The sequence below is a fragment of the Falco punctatus genome, assembly GCF_963210335.1.
Source record: "Falco punctatus genome assembly, chromosome: 2".
Lineage (NCBI taxonomy): Eukaryota > Metazoa > Chordata > Aves > Falconiformes > Falconidae > Falco > Falco punctatus.
In genome coordinates, this window is record NC_137581.1 from 2,394,009 (window position 1) to 2,420,699 (window position 26,691).

The following is a 26,691-nucleotide window of genomic DNA, read 5'->3' on the forward strand; positions in this document are numbered from 1 at the left end:
GTGCACAGCAATGTGTATGTGCACATGCAGCAGTGCATGCATGCAGCAGTTGTGCGTGCATGCAGCAATGTGCATGCATGGCAGTGTGTGTGTGCATGTGCAGCAGTGTGCACGTGTGCATGCAGCAATGTGTGCACGTGCAACAGTGCACGTGTGCATGCAGCAGTTCCCACATGTGCAGCTCTGTGTGCGCAGCAGCGTGCACCTGCAGCAGTACATGCAGCAATGCATGTCTGCACACACATTTCTAAGTGCATGCAGCACTCTGTGCTGATGCAGTGTGCACGCCTGCAGCTGTGCCTCACCAGCGCAAGCAAGGCTCTGGGCGAGCTGACGGCTGCCCTCCTGCCATCATCCCCCAGGCAGGGCCAGGGCTGGCAGGGCAAGGGACAAGGTCCCCCCAGGCTGGGGGCAGGGGACCCCAGTGCCACTGTCCCCTGGAGCTGTGCAGGGGGGGTCTGCCCCCCACCCAGGGCGTGGGTGCTCCCTGCAACGTGCACCTACCCAAGTGCGTGAAGAGGTTCTTCGCCACCTGCAGCAGGGCCTGGCGGGGACAGAGGTGACGCTGTCAGTAACTGGCGTGACATGGGACACGCACACGTGTGTGCCCGGTGTGACACAGCCCTGCAGGCACTCACCTGGCATTCACACTTGAGCTTCTGCTCCTTTTGGAAGGCCAAAGTGCTGGTGAGCACCGTGGAGGTATAGCAGAAGCAGTGCTGGATCTTGTGCTCATCTGCCTTGGTGTAACTGGGGGGAGGGCAAGACCCCATCAGAGGAGAAGGGCAAGACCCCATCGTGGTGGGGCACACACCTCTGTCCCCCGTCCCTGCTGGTCCCCACACCTGCACCCTCTTCCTCCACGGTGACAATGCTCCACCACCCACAAAGGCAGCCCCAGCTCAGGGCAGAGGGGAAGGTGGGAGGGCTGGATCCTGCCCCCCCCCCCCTCCCCAAGCCAAGACGGTTACTCACCTCCCCCCGCTCAGTTTGTTGAAGGCACAGGCCAATGCCACCACCTGGGAGGTAGCCCGGCTGATGACAGGGACACAGAGCATGGAGGTGACCTCGCTGCCCAACATGCTGCTCAGCTGCTTGTGCTCCTCCTGCAGGGAGGAGGTGAGAGGGGGCTGGTACCCGCACCTCCAAACCAGACCCCCACCCCCGGGAAGTCCCCAGTCCGGGCTGGGGAACCATGTCCCCGGGCGCAGGGGACACACACAGAGTCCCCACCCAGGGTAGGAGAGCTGGTACCCACCTCGCTGATGTCCTTCAAGGTGATGGACCTCTTGTCCTCCACCACCTTCCCCAGGCGCCCAAAGGTGAGCTGCGGGTGGAGGGGATGGGTGAGTCCATGGCACCCGCTGCCCCCCTATATCCCCCACTCACCATCCCCCACTCTGCTCACCGAAAAGCTGATCTCCTCCTCGAGGACACGGTCCCCCACCACCTGGAAGAGACAGCTGGGGGTGAGCTGCCATGGGATGGTGGTCAAGCCCCATGAAGCCATGGCTTGGGGGGTGCAGTGGGACCCCCTGGCCCCACAGGGTGGGGGGACCAGCCCGGTGGCACCCACCTGGCAGAAGAGCTGGTGGTTGTCCTCAGAGACGAGTAGGAGGCAGCAGCACAGTGACTGGGTCTCCTGCTTCAGCTGGGGGGGGTGAAGGGTGGGGGTCAGCACCCCAGCCTGCCCTGAGCCCCCCCAGGGCAGAATCCAGCCCCTCCTCTGCCTCCCTGTGCCCAGGGCACCCACACGTGCCACACAGAATCAGGTGCCCTCTGAGAACCTCTTCCCTGCAGCTGATCAGGTTCACTCTGGAGACTACTGATGTCAAGGGCGAGGCTGTTCACTCTGGATGCTACTGAGGGCTGGGTACAGGATGCTAGAGAGCCTGATGGGAACCTGGAGGTTCTGTCTCAGAGTTTCTGCGGCACGGATGGCACTGTTAATTACTGTTAACTCTGGAGACTTGACAGTTGTGACAAGGCTGTTCACTCTGGTCACTACTGATGGCTGCGCAGCTGACGCTTGAGGTTTTTCTTTACTTTGGGGGATTTTTTTATTTTTTTTTAAATAAATTGAGGTGCTCTGTGTGTCCTGAGGCTGGGGGCGAGGGGGGCCAGCATGGTCACTACTCACATAGTTGATGACCTTGAGCTGGAGTGAGGCAGCATCCAGGTCATACAGCTCACCTGTACAAGGGGCACAAACACCATGAGGGGCTCAACGCCCCAGCTCCACCCTGCCGGCACACACCACCCCCCTGCTGCCCCCCACCCTGGCCTCACCGCAGAGCTGCAGGATCTTGCAGTCCAGGTCACTGTAGCTGCTTTCAGGTGCCTTCTCTGGCTTGGCCAGGGAGTTCTGGGAGGAGCTGGTGGAGAGGCTGACCTGGGGCCAGGGCTGCAGCTTCTGCAGGGCTTGCAGGCGCCGGTATGCCACCAGGGTCTGTAAGGAGGGGCGTAAGGGACAAGGGACAGCAGGGTTTGGGGAAAGAGGTGGCAGGTCCCCAGGTGCCGGGGCCCACAGCCAAGCTGGGGTCACTCACGTGTCTCTCCAACGCACGTAGGTTCTGCTCATCCGAGTCGCTCAGCTGGCCACAGTGTACCTGGAGGGTTGTAGTGTGAGGACCCCAGTGTCTGCACACTGTCCCATCCCCCAGAGCCCGGCCCACATCCTCGCACTCACCAGGATGACGCACACCACAGCCCCACTCTCCTTGTCCACCAGCGGGATGATGCGCACTGCAAGCCAAGAGAGGGTCAGTCCTGAGTGGGCATCGGGGGTAGCCTGGGGCTGGGGCATTGAGCCCTCAGGGTGCATGTTGTCATCCCTGTGTCGCCATGGGTCACCCACCCACCCACCCACCTGGCCATTCTCCCATCCATCCATCCATCCACCCACCCACCCACCCATCCATCCAACCACTCCTGTGCACACCCATCCATCCACTCACACCTCAGTTCTCCCAATCAGCCACCCGTCCATCCACCCACCAACACATCCACCCACCTACCAACTTATCCCTCCATCCACTCACCCACCCATCCATCCATCCACCCACCCATCTTCCCACACACCCACACATCCATCCACCCACCCACCAACCCATGACCCACCTACCAACTTATCCTTCCATCCGTCCATTCACTCATCCATCCACCCACTCACCAACCCATCTACCCACTCACCTACCAACTCACCCACCCATCCATCCATCCATCTGCCCACCTACCAACTCATTCATCCATCCACTCACTCACCCATCTGCCCACCCACTCACCCACCCATCCATCCATCCACCCACACACTCACCTACCAGCTCATCCATCCATCCACCCACCCACCTACTCACCTACCAACTTTCCCCCCCACCCCCATACCCACCCACTCTCCCACCCCACCAACACCCCTATGCCCCCCCTGCAGCCCCACCTTGCGTGCCAGGGGCCAGGGGTGCTGCCAGGGGGCCCAGCTGCCGGCTGGGGAGCTCAGCGGGGGGCAGCCCCCCACACTCCAGCCGCTTCTGCTTCCGCACCGCATCCCTGCAGGGACAGGGACACCTGAGCCACCGCCCCAGGCCGGGGCACCCCAGGCACCCTGGGCAGGGGACCTGTGCACGCAGGGAGGGGACAGGGCTGTGCAGCACACCTGAGCATGCGTGTCCCTTGCACACCCACAGCGCTTGTGCATGCATGTGTCCCTGCACATGCACAGCCCCTGCACACACGTGTGTCCCTGCACATGCATGTGTCCCTGCACATGCACGTGTGTCCCTGCACATGCACAGCCCCTGCACACCATGTGTCCCTGCACATGCATGTGTGTCCCTGCACATGCACAGCCCCTGCACACACGTGTGTCCCTGCACACACACAGTGCCTGCACATGCATGTGTGTCCCTGCACATGCACAGCCCCTGCACATGCACATGTGTCCCTGCATATGCACAGCCCCTGCACACACGTGTGTCCCTGCACATGCACATGCACGTGTGTCCCTGCACATGCATGTGTGTCCCTGCACATGCACAGCCCCTACACACACGTGTGTCCCTGCACATGCATGTGTGTCCCTGCACATGCACAGCACCTGCACACGTGTGCATGTCTCTCACATGCACAGCCCCTGCACATGCATGCGTGTCTCTGCACATGCACAGCACCTGTGCACGTGTGTCCCTGCACATGTGTGCATGTCTCTACACATGCACAGTGTCTGCACACACGTGTGTCCCTGAACATTCACAGCCTTTGCACATGTGTATGTCCCTGCACGTGTGTGTCCCTGCACATTCACAGCCCTTGCACATTTGTGTGTCCCTGCACATGTATGTCCCTGCACATGCACAGCACCTGCACATATGTACATGTCTCTCAAACGCACAGCCCCTACACACCCATACTTGTCTCTGCACATGCACAGTGTCTGCACACATGTGTGCATGTCGCTGCACATGCACGGGGGGATGGGATGAAGATGAGGATGGGATGAGGATGAGGATGGGGATGGAGAAGGGAAGGGGGATGAGGATAGGGGCAGGGATAGGGATGGGGATGGAATGAGGATGGGAATGGGGACAGGGACAAGGATGAGGATGGAGATGAGGAAGGGAAAAGGGATGGGAATGGGGCTGAGGATGAAGAAGGGGATGGGCACGAGAATGAGGATGGGATGAACATGGGGATGGGATGAAGATAGGGATTGAACAAGGATGGGGATGAGGATGAGGATGGGGACGGGGTGGGGATGGGATAAGGATGGGTATGGGGTGAGGATGAGGATGGGATGAGGATGAGGATAGGGATAGGGATGGGTGTGTACCAATGCCATGTCCCCTGTGAAACCTCATGGCCTTCATGCACACGCGTGTACATGCACACTCACTGGGCCACATGCACGTGTGTGCACACACCCGGGGGCTGGGGGGGGGCTGGGCTCACCTGAGCTTCCCCTCGGGTGGCAGCTCGTGGGGGGGGTCGTCACAGATCAGCCGGGTTTCCCCATCCAGCAGGTAGATGTAGACATGCTCCTGGGGGCGGGGGGGGGGGGCAGCGCTGAGGGTCAGGACCCCCACCCTGCCCCTCACCCACGCCACAGCCCAGCCAGCCCTCGCCACCCCTGGTACCCCCAGCCCACTCCACAGGGAGCAGCCGGGCCAGGCAGGGCTGCGTGCCTCAGTTTCCCCAGGTGCACAGGGCTTGTCCAGAGCAAAGGTCATGACACCCCACGCCTAAACACACATGCACACCCACACATGTGTGTAAACACATCTACATAAATGCATAAACACACATACACAAACACACGTGCACACCCACACATGTATAAACACATGTAGATACACATAAACACATGTGCATACCAACATGTACAGACACATGTACACACTCACACACATATATAAACACGTATATATACCCACACATGTACACTCCCACATATATACATAAACACACATACCCACACAAGTACATAGAAATGCATGCACACCCACATATGTACATAAACATATATACGTACCCACACATAAAGACATTTACATACCCCCACATTGACATAAACACATGTGCACATCCACACATGAAAACACGTACCCACACAAGTGAACAAGCGTACACACCCACACATATAAACACATGTACACAGTCACACATGTACATACACACATACATATCCACACATGTACATACACACATACATATCCACATACGTACATAAACACATGTACATAGCCACGTATGTAAATAAACAGATGTACATACCCACACGTGCACAGCCACATGAATACACACATGCACACGCATGCACACAGTCGTGTACACACATGCACACCCACTGCACACATGCACCATATGCACCTGTGCACACACATGCATAGAGACCTGCATACGTGCTTGTGGGCACACATAGGTGCATGCTCACACATATGTGCACACCTCAGTGTGCACACTCGTGCACTCACACCTGCTATCACGCACACGCATGTGCACTCACCTCCCACTTTGCAGGCCCCCATGACCAGGGTACCCCAGCCCTGCTGCCCAATGTCTCAGGGGGTCCCATGATGCCTGCCCCATGCCTGGCCATCCGCAGCACCAGGGCCACCACCAGCACCAGGGTCACCATGAGCAAGCACCAGGGTCACGAGCACCTCTGGGCTATCAGAACCAGAGCTACCAGCTCCAGGGCTACCAGCATCTCTGGGCTATCAGCATCTCTGGGCTATCAGCAGCACCAAGGCCACCACCAGCACCAGGGTCACCATGAGCAAGCACCAGGGTCACGAGCACCTCTGGGCTATCAGAACCAGAGCTACCAGCTCCAGGGCTACCAGCATCTCTGGGCTATCAGCATCTCTGGGCTATCAGCAGCACCAAGGCCACCACCAGTACTGCAGGGCCACCATAAGCACCAGGGTCACCAGCACTGCAGGGCCACAAGCACTGCATGTCCACCATGAGCACCAGGGTCACCAGCACCTCTGGGCTATCAGCAGCACCAGAGCTACCAGCTCCAGGGCCACCATGAGCACCAGCACCACCAGCATCTCTGGGCTATCAACAGCACCAGGGCCACCATGAGCACCAGAGACACCAGCAGCAGCAGGGCCACCAGCCCATTGGGCTCACAGGGGCACTAGGGGCCCTGCAGCTCCTGGGGGGCTCCAAGCCACTCCCTGTGGAGAGGTGGCCGGTGACCGGCAAGTGAGGCTCAGAAAGCCAACCCAAGAGCCATTTCACACTTAAAATGGAAATAGGGGACCAGTGACCCATAGCCCATTTCGGGGCAGGGAGGACATCCAGGTGGGCTGGGGAGGAGAAGACTCCATCCCAGGCTCAACCTCAATATCAGCCAGCAGAGAATCCTGCAGCACCACCACCCCCAGGTCCCGGGGCTCTCCACACCCCGCGCCCACCTACCACTCTGGGCAGCAGGGAGACCAGGGCATGGCGGAGGGCATCCCGCAAGCAGGAGACATCGATGACAGCCCCCAGGCTCAGCAGGGCATCCTGGGGAGAGAGCAGAGGAGGGCAGGGAGGGTTACGGTGGCCTGAAGCCACGGTGAGGGGCACCACAGAACCAGTCACCCTCTCCATCCTGTCCCCAAGGTCACCACGGCACAGTTATCCTTCCCCTAGACCCCCAGGAGCAGTCTCCAGCCTGCCCACCTCCTTTTTGGGGTCAAAACCTCCCTTTTTCGGTCAATGCCCGTGACGGGGGAGCCAGGGGTCCCCCAAAAACGGAGAGGCTTCAACACTGGAGGGTGAGGGGGCACTGGGCTGAGCATGCTGGCATACTGGGAGCACTGGGTGGGAGATCTGGCCCCACACGGTTGGCACAGGGAGGGTGCCTCCAGGGAGCCATGTGTGCAGGATGGTGGCCCTAAAGCCGCACTTGGGTAACACACGGCCTTGCACGAGCCACGCTGATGGTGGCACAAGTCACACCAGTGCCTGCGTTAGCCACACCACTGCCTGCACATGCCATGCCCATGCCATGCCAGCACCTGCGCCAGGCATGCCACTGCCAGCACTAGCCACGTCACCCCCAGCACTAGTCCCACCCACGGCTGCCCTAGCCATGTGAACACCTGCACTGGCTGTGTCAACGCCTGCACTAGCCAAGCCACCTCCAGCACTAGCCATGCCAACGCCTGCATTAGCCACATCAGTGCCTGCACTAGTCATGGCAACTCCAGTGCTAGCAACATCAATGCCTGCACCAGCCATGCCAACACCTGCGCTAGCCACGTCAGTGCCTGCACTAGCCACATCAACACCTTTGTCTCCCTCCAGGCGCTGCTGCTTCCTTCCTCATCCCCAGACTTTTTCAATCCTCCACACACAGCTGAGCTCCTGCCCACGCCACCGGCAGGGCAGGCAGGGGCAGGCAGGGCAGGCAGGGCAGGCAGGGGCAGGCAGGGCAGGCAGGGGCAGGCAGGGCAGGCGGGGCAGGCGGGGCAGGCAGGGCAGGCAGGGGCAGGCAGGGCAGGCAGGGGCAGGCAGGGCAGGCAGGGCAGGCAGGGCAGGCAGGGGCAGGCAGGGCAGGCAGGGCAGGCGGGGCAGGCGGGGCAGGCAGGGGCAGGCAGGGCAGGCAGGGCAGGCAGGGGCAGGCAGGGGCAGGCGGGGCAGGCGGGGCAGGCGGGGCAGGCAGGGGCAGGCAGGGCAGGCAGGGCAGGCAGGGGCAGGCAGGGGCAGGCAGGGCAGGCAGGGCAGGCAGGGGCAGGCAGGGCAGCAGACAGTCTCCCCGCCCTTAAATATCGGAGTCAGCGCTGGTTCCTCGGCTTTGACAAGCAGGGGGCCAGCCCGCATCTGCCCCCGCTCCCCCATCCCACGCCACCCTGCAGCATCCATAGGGTGCAGGGGATGGAGGGACCACGCTCCCCCTTGCTCCCCCCCACTGCCCTTGGGTTTGCCGGAGGCCACCGCCGTGGCTACCACCGTGGCTCCTGCCGGACACCCAGAGGGAGCCTCGCAGGCAGGAAAATTCCTGCCGTTCCCCTGCCAAGCTCCGCCATAAATCACCGGCAGGAAGAAGAGGCGCTGGATAAAGCATGTCGCAGGGGCTGAACACTCATCTGAAATTAATGATGGGAGGGGTTGGGGTGGACACATGGAAAAGCTGGGGGGAAGAGGGGGCCCCTGCCTGCAGCCCTTGTCTGGGAGACCAGGATAAGGCTGTTGTTATTACGGGAACGGCTCGAGGCTCCGAGTCAGGCACCAGCTCACGGCATCGGGATTTGCTCTTCCCTTCGGTCCTGGTTTTACCAGGTGGCTCCAGGCTCCATCCCCAGCTGCACTGGTAACTGGCCCCAGTGTCACCCCCTGGGGATTGTCCTCAACCCTGCACCCCAGGGGAGCCTGGCCAGGACCGTAGCCCCTCACCAGGGCTGTGCCACCCCCCTGCTCCGGGAGCATCCTCGGCCACAGGGCCGGGTCCGAGCAGCAGGTGGGAGCATGGCTGGTGGCGATGAGGGTGCTTCCAGCTGAAGACATGGGCGCCGGCTGTTATTCCAACAGGGCTGCATCTCCAGTCGCTTACTCACACTGGAGACACATGCACTGTAGAATACAGCCGGGCCTCGGCCAGCTGTCCGTCCTGCTGTCCCTCTGGTCCCTCTGTGGCAGCTCAGCATCCCTACCATGTGCAGGGGGAGATGGGGCAGAGGCCGAGTGGGACCCCCGGGACTGCTCAGAGCATCAAATGCTGGCGGCATGCTCGGCGCGGAGACGGACAGATGGCAGCTGGACACGGGTGATGGCTTTAATAGGGCTGGGAATCCAGGTCCATCCCAGAGGGGGTGGAAAAAACTGCAGGAGCTAAAAAAAACATCCCCAAGATGAAGAGAGAGTGGCGGAGGCAGGCGGGAGTGTTGGCTGCACAGGGAGGAGGCAGGGGAGCAAGGCTGGCCTGGGAAGGGTATCCCGCTCATCCCATTCATCATGCTCATCCCATTTGCCCTGCTCATCCCACTCACTCTGCTCATCCCACTCACTCTGCTCATCCCACTCACCCCACTTGCCCCGCTCATCCCACCTGTCCTGCTCATCCTGCTCATGCCACTTGTCCCGCTTGTCCCACTCATCCTGTTCGTTCCACTCATCCCGTTCTTCCCGCCCATCCCATTCTTCCCACTCATTGCACTCATCCTGCTCATCCCACCTCGTCCCACCCATCCTGCTCCAGCCCAGCTCCCCCCAGCCCGGAGTGGGAGGTTTTGCCAGCTGCCCCTTGCCAGTACTGCTCAGCCCTGGGGATGCTGTGGAGCCACAGCTGGGGCTCTGCACCCTTCCATGGCCAGGATGTGACCCTGCTCCATGCTGGGCAAGGAGCCAGCGCGCCTGGGGCCGCCAGCCCAGCCACATCCCATGTATCGCCATAAATAGTGTTTCCCAATGGCCTCGGGCCGGCTGCACCGCAGGCTCAGCCCGACTGGGGCCCCGCTGTCAGCTCCCTTTATTGCTTTTATTTAATGACCCTGCTGGGGAGCTGAAGCAGCAAGTCCCTGTGAGCACCCAGGGCACTGGGCAAGCTTGGAGCCATGCAAAGCCCCGGGGGGGGGGGGGGGGGGGGGCGGGCACAGGGTTGCCCATATCCCCCCTCTAATTTCCTCCTCCTGGTGGGGAAGGGGGTCCCTCCTCCAGCAGGATGCGATGTGCCCGGTCCCTGTCTTTGCCAGGGAGGTGACACGCATCCTGGGGCTGTCATGCAAACTGGAGGTGGGGCACGGATGGGATGGGGGTGTCACCATCCCCCCAGCATCTTGCAGTGACCCAGTGCAGGCAGGCTGACGGTCCCCCTGGTGCAGGCAGCCTCTCCCGGTGCGTGCCCCCCAGCAGCAGTGCACAGGGTCCCCACTGCAGGCAACGTGCAGGCAGCGTACCCTCCCTGCAGTGGGATGGTGGGGGCAGGATCCATCCCTACACACCCCCAAACCACACAGGGAGCACCTCCCAGTGCCAATGGCACTGGCATGCCCTCCGCAGCCTGGAATCCAGCTGCACTCCTGCCAAGGAGCTAATTAGGGGGCTAATTAGCCTCCCAAAGCCCGCCATTTGCATGGTGAGTCCAGCTTGCTTCACCATCCCTTGGGACATGGAGCTTGGCAGCAACGGGACGGGGTCCCCCACATCTCGCTCCTGGCACTCCGCACCACAGGGCCCATTCAGGCACCACCCCAAAGACACAAGGGATTCTCCGGATCCATCCCTGGCTCCATGGACACTTGGCTGGGGAGTTTGCATGAGGCCACGCTGGCACACACACCCCTGGCACAGCAGGATGATCCAGTGCCTGGTGGGGAGACTAAGCCATCGGCCACCCCATCGCTGTCACTGGGGATGTCACCGGGACCCACCGAGCTGGGGTCACCACAGCCCTGGACCTGCACCCGTCAGGGCAGGGGAACCAAAGAACCCCCTGGAAGAGGCTTTGCCATCTGCTGCTGCCAGTGCCTGCATCGCATCCCAGCTTCCCTGGAGGGCAGAGCAATAATAATGCTTCCCGGGAGGGCACAGCGGGTTAATTAGCATCACCGAAGTGGGGAGAAGCGTGGAGCGACTGCATTTCCCAGCTGTCAGAGCAGAGCTTGACATCCTCATCCCAAGGTCTGCATGCCCAGCACCTCTGTAAGAAAACACCACCTGGAAATGGGATGCTAGGAGATGGGCACGGAGGGGGATTTGGGGCCAGCCCTGGGGGCTCGGTGCAAGCAGCAGCTCCAGCACCCATTCAGGCATGGCAGACAGGGGACACAGCACGGCACTGGGCATCACCAACAACCCCAGGAGCTGAGGATGCTGCTCCCAAAGAGCAGGCTAGAGCAGGGAAACAGCGCCTGTCCCCGTCGCTGTCCCCACCACTGTCCCCAGCAGTGCAGACAACAGCTGTGGCTCCATCAGCCTGTGACTATTGACACCTTTGCGCTGGCCTGGGAGGATGGTGACGCTGGTCCCACTCTGCCAAACACCCAAGCTAACTGGGTGCTTTCCCCCACGTGCCATCACTGACCCCCCAGGTGCCCCATGGGACCATGGTGCCAGCAGGGATTTTGCCGGCTCCCGCACGGCTGGCATGCCAGCATCCCCTGGCACGGCACAATGCCTGAATATTTCCCGCCGGAGCCACTGGGTGATTAATGAAGCCATTCATCTCATTAGAGCAAGCAATTTGTCTTTGCTCTGACACGAGCCAGGGCACAGCGCGGCCCCGCACGGCACAAACCCCCCCAGCTTCAGCAAAGCCAAACCTCACCATGGCCCGGGCGGCCAGGGCACAGGCTGCTCTCCTCCCTGTGGAAAACAGCACCTTTTTATTTTCTCCTTCTGTTTTTTATTCCCTTTTGCCTTTTGGAGAGCAGTGGCAGCATCCTATACCCAGCCATGCAATGGTGGGGACCCCCAGCACAGTCCACCCAACTCATCCCAGGCTCCCCAGGCTCCGACAGACCACACTGGGATGGAAAAGTGTCTTTTCCAGCAGAAGGGATTCACGGGCAGTGAAAACATGGCTTTTTTGGGGGCTGGAGTGTGGCCATGTACCAGGTGGGAATTTCTGGGACAGATCCATCCCCCTGCTCATCCCCACTGGCCACAGTGCTGGGTTCGCCCCCCCCCCAGACCCTCCCCGGCCTCTCTGGATGTTTACAAAATAGAGAAATCCCATCCTGACTGGCTTCCTCTCCGGAAAGGCTGCTCTCACGGCTGCCAAGGGGAGAGGGACTGGAGGGGAGGGGGAAAGACACGACTTGGGGATCCTACGCTGACTTCACTGGGTCTCAGGGCTTGCGCCCCCTCCCCTGGCCTCGCTCCTGGGTGATGGGTGGAGATGTTTTTTCCCCCGGGGAGGGAGCTGAGGGTGATGGTCCCCTGCCCAGAGCCCCCACCAGGGTGAGGAGGAGCCCCCCTGGAACAGGCAGAGGCTGGATCCAGTGCACCAAGGTACCCGCTGTGATGCTCAGCCTCCTTAGGGGTACCAGGAAGCTGGGGTCCCTCTCTGCGGGAGGGGGGCACCTGGGCACTTTACAAGTGGAGTTAGCCCCAACAAGAGCTGAAATGCAAGACCTGCCACCCACTGGGCTCCTCTTTAACCAAGGGGAAACTGAGGCACAGAAAGCAAGGCAGCAATACCCAGTGCCTGGGAGACTCCTGCTCCCAGAGGGATGCAGAGCCATGCTGCAGGACCCCCACCCTGCCCTGCCCAGCTCCCAGGCTCAGGACAGGGGTCCTGGGCTGATCTTGCCATCGCTGCGGCAGCACCCATGGGTGATGGCTCCAAGAGGGGATGCTGGCATCAGCCCAGGCTTCAGCAGCAGGGTCTTGCTGCATCCTTCCGCTTGCTGTCCCCATGGGGACAGCAGCCCCTGCCCGCTGCGGGGCTGAGGAACCTCGAGGAAATGAATCATCTCCCAGCTGAGCTTCCAGCCCAGCTTTGCCATAAAAACTGCAAGTATATTACTTGAGCGATGTGACCCTTCGAGCTTGGAGGAGCCCGTCTCCCCACAAGCCCTTGGAGCTCGGCTCCTGCCCGCCCCCCCCCCCCCCCCCCCCCCCCAGGACTTTATCCACCTGGGAACTCGAGGGAAATGATCCCAATTAATTCTGTAAGTGGATTAGTGCGTTAGCCTCCCTGTGAGCGATTGCCTTCGGGATGAAGCCGGACATCTCTCCGTCTGGACGACTTCACTCCCCGAGCTGGGGAACCCAAATTAAATTAGAGCATCCGAGATGCTGAGTACGCACATCTCCATGCCCACAGGCATCGCATCCTCCCTCCCCAGTACCCACACCCCATGGATACCATCCCCACCGGTAGGCAGATGCTGCCTCATGTCTTTGCTGGGCTGGCTCAGGGTGCAAAGGGATGGGGATACTCCAGAGTGTGAGGTACAGCAGGGCAGGGTCTGGGTCAGGGAAAACCCCATCACCCCGTTTACTGCCTTGCCTTTAGCCCTCTCCAGCAGTAGACAGGGTGAGAGATGGCAGCCCCACAGCCAGCAGAGCCCCAGAGCAGGCAGGACCCCCCTGCTAACCCCCAGCCCCTCTCACACCAGGCCTGTTGCCTCTTGCAGGGTGTTTGCAGGCATCGAGGACCAAGGACCTTCTGCAGGGAAAAGCTTCTCACCGGTGCATCCCCGGCAGCGCACAGCCCTCGAGGAGGGGGACGACCACATCTCCAGGCTGAGCAGGGCAAAGCCGCTCCAGGCAGGCACCAAGGAGCCTGGCTAAGGTGGTCACCCCATCGCAGTCCCGCAGAGCCAGGGCCGGGGGCTCGGTGCCCTCCTACCGGGGGCTCTTCCCATCGGATGCATTTTTAGCCCACACTGGCTCGGCCGCAGCCACCTGCCTCTGGATCTCTTTACGCTCTCCCGTCTGAGAGGCAAAAAGCAAATCACATTTGTATTCCTGCCGCTGCTCACTGCCATCTGGGAGGCAGCCTGCCTTCACCAGCATGGTCCTTTGCCGGTCCCCGTGTCCCCAGCCTGGGGACACCCGGCTGCTTGGGTCACCTTCCCTGGCCAGAGCAGCCCCAGGGGCTCCCTGCCTCTCCCCAAACCTGCAGACAGCGGGTTGGCACCTGCAGGCGGGGACACCCAGATCCTCTCCTGTGCCACAACTCTGGCTTTCCCCATCACTTTCCCCTTGCCAGGGCACTTTCTCCCCTCCTGCCTCCTCTTTGCAGAGGAAGATGCTGGTCCAGGACCCCCCTTTCTGCCCCCATTGACTGCACCCAAGGCACAGGGACAAACCTCCCTGCCTTTGCCACCTCTCCAATGTGTGGCAGCAAGGTGATAATGCCATGCTCACACCCCAGGATCCCAGGGGAATGGCCGAACCCCCTTCCAGGTCCCCCAGCACCCCCAAGCTGAGCCCCAGCAGCCGGTGGCTGCAAGCAAACACCCAGCCCTGGCGCCCGCGCCGCCCTGCCCAAGCATTTGCCAAGCAATCTGGCGGCGTTAAAAATATCCCTGAGCCATGATTCATCCTCCTCTCCTGCCTCCCCCTCGCCTCCGGCAATGATGAGCCCCCCAGCCCTGCTCCCCTCCCCGGGGGGCTGCTCCCCGCTGCCCCCCCGGCTGCACGGCCCGTGCTCCGGCCGCGGTGGTTAAATATAGCCAAGCTCTAGCTGTGTGTTAGCAACGCGGAGCTGACAACAAGCAGGCAGGGCCAGGCAGGAGCCCCGTGCAGACAGAGAGCATCGCTGAGCTCAAACGCTGCAGTGCAAGTGGGGAAACTGAGGCATGGAGCAGGGAAGGCAGCAGGTCCCACCACAGGCAGGAGCTCTGCTGTCGCCAGCTCTGCAGTGGGCTGAGTGACACTGCTGATGGCCCTGTCACCCTCTCCCTACGCTGCTCCAGCATTCCTCCCCAGCCCCAGAGCCACAATTCCCCAGGGGATCCTCTCCATCGGGGTGGGGGTATGGAGCCAGCAGCCCTGGGGCAAGGACCAGGGCAGCAGAGGATGGAGTGATGACGGATGGACAGACAGAGGGACGGAGGGGAGAGCAGGCAGCTCTGTGTCCAACCCCAGCCGGGAAGACATCCATCCCCTCCTTGCCTGCCCATCCTGGATTAGAGCACTGCTTGCAGTCCCAAATTACATTGCTTTAATCTAATCAAGCAACAACAACCTGTAACTCGAGGTAACTCCTTAATTACCTCATCTTTTCTAGGGGGATAATGAGCATCAACGGGAAGGAAACACTTCTGGGATATCTCTTGCCTCCCCACGCTCGTTTGCCCAGGGTCCTGTTGCAGCAAATAAATGAGGATCTGGGTGCCGCAGGCAGGGGCTGCAGGGTGGCAGCCTGGCACCCAGCCGCCCTGGCACCCAGTGATGCTGGGCTCAGGCTTCCCAGGGCTGGAGGATGCAAATCTGTGTGAACAGCCACCCAAAAAAAAGCACACGAGGAGCCCTGCATGCCCACACCTGCCTCAGTTTCCCCAGCCGTGCAGGGTCACAGCTGTGCAGGACCAGCTCGGGGCGGCGCTGGGGTTAGACCCAGATGGGAAGGGCTGTGCTGAGCCCAGCATCGACCCCAGAGCCCGGCACATCCCTCCAGCGTTGACCCCAGAGCCCTGTGCAACCCTCTAGCAGTGACCCCCCCACCCATGCCCTCGTTTGAGCCTGCCACACTTAACCACAGCCTTAAACACCATCCAACAGGCACAAAGCACCAACTAACTGCACGAGTGCAAGCTGTTTGCTTCTCCTTAAATAGCACTTTAAAAGTCACTTCAGGTGTTCTTGGTCTATTAGAGAGTCCCAGCTGACAAGGGACTATAATCACAGCTGAGCCCGATAGAAGTGGCACTGGCATGGCATGGCCCTGCCAGGCACACGGCGGGCAGCCCGGCTTGTGGGCCACAGTGGTTAGCGCAGGGTGGGCTTCATGGGGCCATTTGCACAAGGCAGTTTGCATGGGACCATTCGCACAGGCAGTGAAAATCATGCCATGGAAACGCACGGGGCATTTGCGCAGGCCATTTGCACAGGGCAGTTTGCACAGGACAGTGTGCATGGGTTATTTGCAGAGGCCACTTGCATGGGGCAGTTGGCACAGGGCGTTTTGCACAGGCAGCGCAAACCATTTGCACAGGCTATTTGCACAAGTCAGTTTGCATGGCACGTTTGCACAGGGCAGTTTGCACAGGTGGCGCAAACCATTTGCAAGGGGCATTTGCACCAACACTGCACAGGGCACTTTGCAAAGACAGTTTGCACAGACACTTTGCACAGGGCAGTTTACACTGGCTGCTTGCACATGCCAGTTTGCACAGGTGGTGCAAACCATTTGCACGGAGCATTTGCCCAGGTCGTCTGCATGGGGCATTTGCACAGACTGGGACCATGTGGACTGATGCTCCCTGCAGACATTGCGGTCTCCGAGCAAGGCTTTTGAGTTTTGCAAGCAAATTTTCCAACATCCACCATGCCTGAGACCTTCGGGGATGCTCCTCAGGTCATCCCCCCGCAACCCAGCCTCGCCTCTCGGGGCTGACGGAGCAGGGCCAGAGTCAAGGTCGCTTCCTGTTGATGTCCCTTTGTCGTGCAGGACAAACGGCCGGCACCGCGGCCCTCCTCCTCAAGGATTTCCCGTCCCCAAGAACATCGCGGCCTTCTTGGAACAGCAGTCCCTGGCCGGGCTGGCCAAACGATTTGCCACTAATTAGCTGTTGATAAGAGCAGAGCTGGAAAGGGCTGGGGGTCTCTCCCACCAGGAAAAGAAGGAAGTTGTTATTTCGGTGGGAAACAAATCAGGAGGAGCAGAGACGTGGCTGGTGAGCCAGCCCTGCCTGCCTTGGGGACCCCCGTGCCCCAGGGACAACGGGCCCCATCCCCGTGGCCCCCAGGGCACCCTGCGGCCAGAGCAGGGCAGCTGCTGCCTGGCGGGGAGGGGGACACAGACCCTGCTCAGCCCCATGTCACTTGTCCCTAACCCACATCCCCTGGCAGGGAGGGGGACATGGACCCCTCTCAGCCCCCTGTCTCCTGCCCCAGCCTGTTTCAGGGGTGCAGTGGCACTGCAGTGACACCCCAGCATTCCTAGAGAGGGAGCTGACCCAGCCGCCCCTCTGTTCCCAGTGCGGAGCTGCCCACCCCACAAGGCTGCGGCGCTGACAAATAACACGCCAGAGGATGGGGGCAGGTGGGGATGGGGGGAACCAGCCTGGCTGTGGGGTACACAGGGCCAGGAGGATGGCTGGACCCCGGGAGTGATCCCATGCATGGACTGGGGGTGCAGCTGGGGCCATCCTGGAAAACTGGATCAGAAAACGGTCCTGACTGAATATCTGCTTGGACCACCGGCCGCATCCTGGCAGGCAATGCCACCCCCTTGCCAGGGCTCGGGGGCCATCTGGGCAGGAGGGTGAAGGCACGCTTGTCCCTAAAATCCTCCTCTCGTATCACGGGCACCAAGTGCCCTCCCTGCGCCACAGCTGCAGCCCTGCAGCCCTCTCCATCCTCCTGAGGCAGCCGCAGGGAAAACTGCTCCATCATTAGCAGCATCCCTGGCACCCGGCTGCCTTCTCCCTGAGGGACATGGACATTTATAGCAGCTGCCGTGGCCACCCTGGCACCCAGCTGTGAACGAGCCTTTGGCCCTGGCACCCACGGCAGAGCCAGGCACAGGGCTGAGCATCGCTGCCGCAGGGCCCCGGCTGCAGGCAGTGCTGGCACGGAGCTGGCACCATGCACATCCCTGGGACATGGTGTTCCTGGAAGGTTTTCCCTGGCACACAGTCCCCTCTCCTGTCCCTGTCGGCCACCAGCATCTCCTGGCTGGGTTTTAAGGACTTTCCTAGATATTTTCCAGCAGGTTAGCTGTGCTGAGGCTCCCCTGACCTGGCTCTGCGCAGGAGCATTGTGGCAAAGCCTCCTTCCCAGGCACTCCAAGGATGCAGCCGGAGAGGGACTCAGAGGGTTGGGGGCAGCTGCGTCCCACGGGGGCAACTTCGAGTGGTGGGATGGGAAGGGAAGATGCAGCTTTCCCACATCTCCCCCCAGCAGGGCCAGCACCAATGGGATCTGCGCAGTGATTAGGGAGCTCATTTATCAGCTTCTGATGGGATCTGGGAAAATTGAATTCCTGGCCATCTGCAAGCTGGGGAGGAATTTAATTTGGGGCAGCACTTCAGAGCACGGCCCAGGCGGCTGGGGGCTGGCAAAGCCGCTTCCCTCGGGGAGGTTGCTCTGTACACACAGGGACCTCTTTTATTTTCCATATATAAGAGGTTTTGGTTACAGGATCCAGCTCTCAGCCACCGCGGCCAGGTCTGGGAATTGCAGCGATCTCACTACTCAGATGGGGAAACTGAAGCATGGCCAGGGGAAGCCCAAAGCTACCCATTTAAATGGCTCCCCATGGGGGAAGGTTTACAGTGCTGGCATTCAGCAGATCAGAACCCAGCTGGGGGTCCAGTCTTCAAGCCCCTTGTCTATGCCTCATCCCAAAGCCATGCCCAGGGCACCCAAGGGTGCAAGGCACCATGCACCTGCCAGGGCCACAAACACCAGTGTGTGGGTGGCAGAGGGATGCACCTGCAGAGACCTGCCTGAGCCAAAAAGCAGAGAGAAAATCCCCACTCTGGCTGACACACAACTGCCAGGGAGGATTTGCTTCTGGGTTTTGGCAGCACCCCGATGCAGCCAGGCTGGAAGCAGCGATCACCTCTCTCCTGCGCCAAGAACAGGGAGTCTCAGGAACCAGCCCTGCTCCCCATCTGCTCCCCTCCATGTCCCCTAGCATCTCCCTGCCCGTGCGTCCTCCTTGGGGCAGGTCCCCAGCACCTCCTCCTCCACGTCCGTGGAGCAGCCGGGCTAAGGATGCAACTGGCTGCGGCTGCAAAGATCCAGCAGCTCCAGATCCCAGTCCACAGGCTCACCTCTGAGAGGGTCACCCCGGAGCTGGTCTGGGTCCTCAACCCTGGAATGGGATTAGGGATGAGCTTTCCCATGGCTGTGGATGCTTGGGGGAGGGGGGAGGGCCTCAGGTGAGCCTCAGGTTCAGCCCTTCCCAGTAACACCCTGGCTGCCATGTGGCATGGATGAGAAGACCCTGCTGAATTCGCCCCTCTCTCCCCACTGTGCCGCCACGGATGCCACTGTCCCCACAGCCAGCTCACCCCCCGCAAGGCACATAAGCCCCCCCCCCATACCTGGCCTTGTAGGCAGCTGGCTCGGCTGCCTGGCCGCAGGCAGGGGATCCCTGCCATCACCTCCCAGCAAAATGTCTCAGCTCGGCTCCAAAAAGCCAAGGTCAGCCGCAGCACCCATCGTGGCTGGGAAGACAATGCTGCGCTGCTGGACCCAGCACAAAAAATTCCTCCTCTCCACCAAATACCAAAGGTCAACACCCCCCACCCCAGTGCCAGCTGCCCCCCACCCAACTCTGCATCTCCCAGTGCCAATGCCTGCACGCAGCCCCACTGCTTGGGGTGCAGCAGCAGCACCCACAGCCTGGCCAGGCTCTGGGCTCGCCCTGCAGCCCCCCTGGACAAGGCAGGGCTGTGCCACCATGGCTGGGCCACTTCCACGTCCCTGGAGGCAGCCGCAAGCCCCATGTGATGCCGTGGGGCATGGGAGGGGCAGGACCCACAACCTGAACCCCACAGTCCCCCCTCAAAAGCAGTGCCAGGGCTGGCACGGGCTGATCCTGCACCCCCGAGGAGTCACTCCTCAGAGCAGCTGTGCAGAAAGAGCTTTTGCCGGTGGGGACCCCCAGGCTGGGGACCAGTGGGGTGGCCCCACTCCGATGTGGGGGTCTCGCTCTGCCCTGTGGCTCGGTGGGGTGTGGAGGAAGCCAGCCCTGCCCCACGTCATGGAAAGAAGCGTCCCTGCCGCATTGTGCGCCGCGGCCCTTTCCTCCCCTTTATTGCCCTGCTGATGTGTTTGTGTCCGCCGGAGGAAACGCCAGCAAAGCCGGGACAAACGCCCACACACCCATGTCCCTACACCGCCCTCGACAGGTCCCCTGCCCCATGAGCCTGGCCGCTGGCCCCACGCGTGGGGAAACTGAGGCAGAGGCAGCCCCGCAGCAGCAGCCAAGGCACCCCGAGCCCTGCCAGGTCGGCAAAGGCATCATCCCCTGGGGTGGGATGGGGTGCAGGGGGGAGGCAGTACCCAAGTGTGTTCCCCCTGTCCCCAGCCCCTGGGCACAGTGTGCCACCACCACCCCCACCCCCCCAACCCCCCCCACCCCCAGCTCCTTCCTGCTTAGCCAGGCTGCGAACACGTATCAATTAGGGTTTGATTCATGGGCCAGTCAATGGGTAATTGCATTGGGGCCGGCGGCTGGGAGGGAGAGGAGGCACAGACATCTTCAGCCTCACCCCACAGTGGGGTGGTCTAAGTGGGGGCTGGCGCTGGGGTGAGCAATAAAGCCCCAAGCCCTATATATCCCCTACACACACACACCAGGCTCGGGGAAGGGGGTCCCAAACGCAGGTAGCACCCAGGGCATTGATGTGGATGGGGGTCCAGGAGCATTTTGGGGCTGGGGGCGGGATGAGCTGTTCCTCTCCCACCCTGGGCTGGCGTGCACTGCGGTGGGCCAGCCTGGCAGGATCCATCCCCCACACATCCCTCGTCATGTCCCTTTGCCCTGTGCACGCCAGGGATGGCTTGGGGGGCAGCTCTGCCCTGTCACATGTCCCTCTCCTCCTCAGTGCCACCCCAGCCCCCCCCCCCCCCCCCGTCCTCCCATCTGGGTGGCTTTTTCTTCACCAGAACTGGGGGTTGCAGCTCTATTCCAGGTCCTCCCACACCTCCAGGTTCCCTTGGGGGGCTGCAGCCGGGGCTTGATGCCCACCCAGCTGTAAGCACCCTCCTGGGACAGGGCTGGTTGGGTGCTGGGGGTCTGGGACTAAGAGGGGTCACAGGGTCCCCCCTGTGCTGCAGAGAGGGCTCCTTTCCCAGGCCAGTAAGGAGTCACACATCCTGCCCCTGTGCCAGGTGACAGCTCTGATGTCCCCAAGCTTCACCCTGCCCTTCCCTGGGGGCTCAGCGCACCCCACGGTGAGCACCAGACCACTGGGGCGCAAGCCAGCTCCTTTCCCTCTGTCAGCAGCTTTTGGCTGTTTCCCGGAAAGTGTTTCCTTCCCTTCATTTCCCAGTGCAAAGCCTCAGGTCCCTGCCTCACTCCGGCCTTGAAACTGGAGCCCCCCGGAGCCCCTGCCCAGCCCGAGCCCCCAGCACGGGGCAGTGGGACCATGGCCACAGCTCTTGCACCCCAAACCGTCGGCACGGCCAGCATGGGGGTCAGGGGTCCGGCCTGGAGGGCAGACAGATGGCACGAAGGGGTGGGAGTGCTGTGGTCTGAGGGGGAATCCCCCCAAGCAACCCCCTCCCCAAATTGGGGTGTGTTTGAAAGGACAGGAGCACAAAGGGACCAAACGTTTTCCCATCCACATATGGGGGTGCAGCCATGTGTGTCCCCACAAAATGTGCAACTCACTCAAGGAGGGAGGGGGGTCTCAGGGAAGGGTGCTGCTGGGGGGAGTCTGATGGGGCTTCCCCCTTTCCAACACCCCACCCCCCCACCCCCGAGGACCGGCCCTGCGGTGGGACACGCTGCCTGCCCCTGCCTTGGCCAGGCAGGGCTGCCTGCAGCCGCGCACCGGGGGCTCCTTTTGCAAGCAGGGCAGGGGGACAGGGGGGAGTGGGGACCCCAACCCCCCCAGACACACAGCACCCACATCCTCAGGTGCTCCCAACCACACCGCACCCCCAAACCCCCTGCACACAAGGGACCCCCGCACGCAGGGACCCCCAGCCCTCTCCACCCTAGACCCCCCTAGGGTCTCCCCGTTTCCCCCGCCCCGGGGTCGCTCACGGTGTCCTGGAGGCTCCCCATGGTGCGGCCCCGGCTCCCGGCTCCGCCGGCACCGGGATCGGGACCGGGATCGGGGCCACCCGGTCCAGCCCATTTCCTCCGGCCTGGCGGGATCCGCGCCCCCCCCCCCCCCCCCCCCCCGCCGCCTCCTTCCTGCGGGGCTGTGGGGGACACACGCACGGACCCCTCCGGGGAAGGCGAGGGACCCACACAGACACAGCAGCCCCCGCCCCGGGAGCCCTCTCCCTGCCGCTTGCCAGGCGCTCCGCACCCCAGCACCCCCGGTGGGACACTCCCATACCCCGGGAGCCACCGAGCCGCGGGGGTCTCATCCTGACTCCCCCCAAGTCGGGCCCCCCACCCCGGCCGGCTCCGTGCAGCGCCGCGCACCCGGCCAGCTCCCCCCGGCTGCGGAAGGGGGTCCGGGGGGGCACGACCGCCCTTCGCCCACTCCCCTCGGTGCTCCCCATCCTGGCCAGCCTCCCCCGGGCCGGGCCCGCAGCTCCGTGCCTCAGTTTCCCCACCGAGCAGAAGCGTGTCCCCGGCCCTCCCCCCGGGGGGGTCGCACGGCGCCCCGGGAGCCCAGGCTCCGCCATCGCACCTCCCCCCCCCCCCAGCATAAAGCCGGGGACCCCCGGCACCGGGAAGGGGCTCAGCAAGGTTGCCCCGGTACCCGCTTCCGTCATCCCAACCGGGTCCCGGGCGGGAGGGGAGGCGGCTGGAATGGGGGTCTCGAGTGGGAGGCGAGGTGGGGCGGGGGTCCCGCGTGGAGATGGAGGTGGGGCGGGGGTCCCGCATGGAAGGGAAGGCTGTTGGCAACAGAGACCCCACTTTGGAAGGGGGGAGGGTCGGGGGAGGGTCGCTGGTCCCGGGTGGGAGGGTCGCGGGGGGGGGGTCGAGGGGACATCCGTGGGGTGGGGTGGGTGGGGGTCCCGCCGCCCCTACCTGTAGCGCCTCGGAGCCGGGCACGGCGTCCTCCACCTTCAAGAAAACCTGCTGGCCCCGTCTGAAAAATTGAAGGAGCGCGGTGAGGAGATGCTGCAGCCCCAGCACCATGCCGGCTCCCGGCCCGCCGCGGCTCGGCTCGGCTCGGCTCGGCCCGGGGCTCCCCGCCCCCGGGCAGGGGCTGCGGGCCCCGCCGCTCCCCGCCCCGCTCCGCCCCGCGCTCCGCTCCGCACCTGCTGCGCGGGGGCCTGGGGGGGCGGGGGCCCGGCGGGGGCTCCCCGGTGCCGGGAGGGGGTCGGGACATCGCAGGGTGGGGTTGGGCAGGAGGCGGGATGGGGGTCCCGGAGTGGGGGTCGGGGCAGGGGAGGCCGGTGTAGGGCAGGGGTCGAGGCATAGTGACATTGGTCCCCAGTATCGGGGGTGGGGTGGGGTGGTGGTGCTGGTGTCAGCATGGGGGTCCCCAGTGTGGGGAGGGGGTCGGGGCATCACTCCCCATATGGGGTGGGGGTCCACGGTGTGGGGAGGGGGTCGGGGCATCACTCCCCATATGGGGTGGGGGTCCACGGTGTGGGGAGGGAGTCAGGGCATCGCTCCCTGGGGTGGGGTGTGGGTCCCCAGTGTGGGGAGGGGGTTGAGGCATCGCTCCCTGCGGTGGGGTGTGGGTCCCCAGTGTGGGGAGGGGGTCGAGGCATCGCTCCCTGGGGTGGGGTGGAGGTCCACAGTGTGGGGAGAGAGTCAGGTCATCACCCCCCGTATGGGGGGGGGGGGGTCAGGGCATTCATTGCTCCCTGTTGTGGGGTAGGGGTCTCTGGTGTGAGGAGGGGGTAGGAGTGTTGCTCCCCGGTGGGGGGTGGGGTGCTCCCGCTGTGGGGCAGCGGGCTGGCAGTGCTCTCCTATGGGGCAGGTACTGAGTATCCCCCCCTGGGTCTGGCGTCTGGGGGAGTCCCCACCCTCCCATTAAACCCTCCCCTCATGGGGGTTGGGGTAGAGGGCTTGGATTGAGAGGTGCCTCCTCTGCGCCTTCCCCTTTTTTGGGCAGGGGTCACCCGCTGATCCCCCCCCTCCCCGTGTAGTTCCCCCCCTTTGAAGACTGTGCCCTTGGGTTGGGCGTCCCCCCATCCTCCCTGGAAGCCTCACCCCATTTTTAGGGTGCCCACCCCTGGCCCTGGGGTGACTCTGCTGCAGGGCTTGGTGCAGAGAGCCCTCCCCACCCCGGCTCCCATCCCCACGGAATGTCCCACCCAGCACCCTGGCAAGCCCTGCACTGCAACAGCACCCCGCCCCATGCTTGCACAGGGAGGGACCCCCGTTTTACACACGGAGGAGACCCCACTTGGGAACCCCCCACAGGGATGCTGTTCACTCCCAGCCACCCCCCCCCATCGCCTTCGGTAAGAAGTGACGCACACACACGCCGAGTCTCCCCTCCCCTCCCAGGGACAAGCACCAGGATTTTGGGGGTGCTGCTCCCCCTGCACAACCTGAGCCACACAGGGACCCCAGTGCCACAGCACGCACAGAGGACAGCGGGGCTCAGCTCGGGGAGCCCACCCAAAGAGACGGGGTGGTGGAGGTGGCGGATCAAGAGGACGGTGCTTTGATGGTTTCTTCAGCCAGGGCCGGGAGCCGGGCAGGATGGGTGCAGCCGGGATGTGACCCGCCAGAGGGATGCAGGCAGCGGCACCGAATGAAAACACGAAGAAACGGGAAATAAAGTAGGCAGATGTGCAAGCGAAGGAGACACTGTGCCAAAGTCTACAAACACAGGGCCTGCCAGGGTTGCCAGCCCACCTCCATATCCTCCGGGCAGAGGAGGAAGGCTTGGATTGGGGGAGGAAGACCTCCTGCTCTTCCCCCAAAGCCCATGAACCCCTTGGCTCGCTCCACGTTCCCTTGTCGCTCAGATCACCTGAACCAGAGCTAAACTGGCCTAAGCCGCCAGCAACAGCCATTTAAGTGCTGCTCATGCTCTTATCCTCTCCCAGGGCTGCTCAGCAGCCATCGCCTGTGTGATCTTAAGCCAGTTCTTCATCCCGGCTTGCAGGGAGGCTGGATGGGGTGGGAAATCCGGGGGTGCAGGGCCCCTTGCAGGGTGCTGGGCCCCCTCCCTGCCGACGCTGGGCACTGCCCTCAGCTTGGCGGGGATGTTTTGGCAGCGTGTCCCAGCTTGCGAGGCCCCAACAGCCCCCCAGATCAGCCACCCTCTGGAGCTCATCCCCTCCGCCGCCACACTGCAGCTGCTGTGGGCGTGAGGGGGCAGCCCCAGCTGAGCTGGCCGTCCCTGGCGTGTTTCCCCCGATGGCACTGGGGCTCAGCCCCACTGCAGAGGGGTGTCCCCAGGACCTCTGCTCCACAGGTTCTGCAAAACACCCCAAAGAGCCTCCTATGTGCCAATGCTGTGTGCACAGCCACGCTATCAGACATCAGAGAATATACACCCACCACTCCAGCCAGATGCAAGTGCTGCCTTTTGTGCAGGGGAAGCTTTGGCTGGAGTGAAAGCACAGGTCCTTGGTCTTGCCTCCCATCTGCTGGGAGCCAAAGGGTCCTGCTGCTCCCCAGGGACAGGGCACTGTGGGGATACGCTGGTGGCTTGCAGGGGCTCAACCCCTCTCGCACAGTCTTGAGACCCATGAGGGGAGCACCAAATCCACAAAAGCCCTGCTGCTGGTGGAGGCAGAAACATCTCCAAAGGGTGGGAAAGTTCCTCGGTGCCCTTGTCCCCATGGGCATCCCATGGGCATGTGGGGTGACTGAGTGGCCAAGCCACCTTGGGGCAATGGCCAAGTGGAGGAGAGTTTGGGGGTTACTGAAGCTGCATCCCCCCCTCCCAGCTAACCCCTCTCAGTGGCCCAGGGAGGTGCTGCAGCTCCAAAGCATCTCTGGGGGGCTGGGCCAGGATCCCTGGGGAGGTGGAGGCCTGACAGCAGGACCCTCCCTGTGTGCTGCAACCTGCACCCTGAATCCTGCAGCCTGCATGTGGCACCCTGCACCCTACATCCTGCATCCCACACCCTGCTCCCTGCATGATGCAACCTGCACCTCGAACGCTGCACCCCACACCCTGCACAATGCAACTTGCACCCTACACCCTGCACAATGCAACCTGCACCTCGCACGCTGCACCCCACACCCTGCACAATGCAACCTGCACCTCGCACGCTGCACCCCACACCCTGCAGTTCCCTGAGAGCTGTTGCCTGCACCTCGCATGCTGCACCCCACACCCTGCTGCTTTTGTGATGCACCCTACACCCAGCATGATGCACCCCACACCCTGCTCCCTGCACGCCACACTCCCTGCGTGATGCACCCTGCATCTTGTATGCTGCACCTCGCACTCCACACCCTGCTCCCTGCAACTTGCACCCCACTCCCTGCACCCCACGCCCTGCTCCCTGCACCCCCATGCTCCCTGCATGATGCACCCTGCACTCCACACTCCACACCCTGCTCCCTGCACCGTGCACCCCACTCCCTGCACCCTACGCTCCCTGCGTGATGCACCCCACTCCCTGCACCCCGCACCCCGCACCCCCGGGCAGGTGGGCCCGCGGGGGGGAGGCAGGGCAGCCGGCGAAGCCGCAGGGCCATCTAGTGGACAGGGCCACGCCGGGGGGGCTCAGGCTGGCCAGCCCCCACCGTGCCCCGGGGCACCCTCCCGCAGCCCCCCAGGAGAAGCCGCCACAGGCAGAGCGGGGGTCCTGCCCTGGAGGGCGGACGAGGTGCCCCAAGCTGGGACACAGCCCCCGCCTCGGCTCAGGGGGGGCCAGCCTCAGCGCTGTGCTGGCATTGTCCTGGGACTGGAGGGTGACGTGGCCATGGGTGATGGGCGACGGGCACCTTGCCCTGGGCAATGGCACAGGGCGATGGGCACCTTGCCCTGGGGGTGCCACAGGGTCATGGGC

At 62.8% G+C, this 26,691-nt stretch overlaps 1 protein-coding gene across 3 annotated transcripts in view; it reads right to left on the minus strand.

Moving 5' to 3' along the window:
• The window catches only part of PDE2A (phosphodiesterase 2A), a 64,273-nt gene that overhangs the window by 8,784 nt on the left and 28,798 nt on the right, over nucleotides 1–26,691 (minus strand). The window contains exons 2-15 of one of the 3 annotated variants that reach the window (XM_080376113.1): nucleotides 22,784–22,844; nucleotides 6,925–7,014; nucleotides 4,945–5,033; nucleotides 3,437–3,546; nucleotides 2,690–2,745; nucleotides 2,550–2,609; nucleotides 2,290–2,449; nucleotides 2,141–2,193; nucleotides 1,577–1,651; nucleotides 1,409–1,450; nucleotides 1,259–1,327; nucleotides 976–1,106; nucleotides 639–750; nucleotides 505–544 (exon numbers count right to left, since the gene is read on the minus strand). In XM_080376113.1, the coding sequence (XP_080232239.1) occupies nucleotides 505–544; nucleotides 639–750; nucleotides 976–1,106; nucleotides 1,259–1,327; nucleotides 1,409–1,450; nucleotides 1,577–1,651; nucleotides 2,141–2,193; nucleotides 2,290–2,449; nucleotides 2,550–2,609; nucleotides 2,690–2,745; nucleotides 3,437–3,546; nucleotides 4,945–5,033; nucleotides 6,925–7,014; nucleotides 22,784–22,844 (1,148 nt within the window). Of the gene's footprint in view, nucleotides 1–504; nucleotides 545–638; nucleotides 751–975; nucleotides 1,107–1,258; nucleotides 1,328–1,408; nucleotides 1,451–1,576; nucleotides 1,652–2,140; nucleotides 2,194–2,289; nucleotides 2,450–2,549; nucleotides 2,610–2,689; nucleotides 2,746–3,436; nucleotides 3,547–4,944; nucleotides 5,034–6,924; nucleotides 7,015–21,838; nucleotides 21,936–22,783; nucleotides 23,223–26,691 lie in introns of those variants that run through there. The other 2 variants (XM_080376112.1, XM_080376111.1) reach the window with 2 other exon arrangements.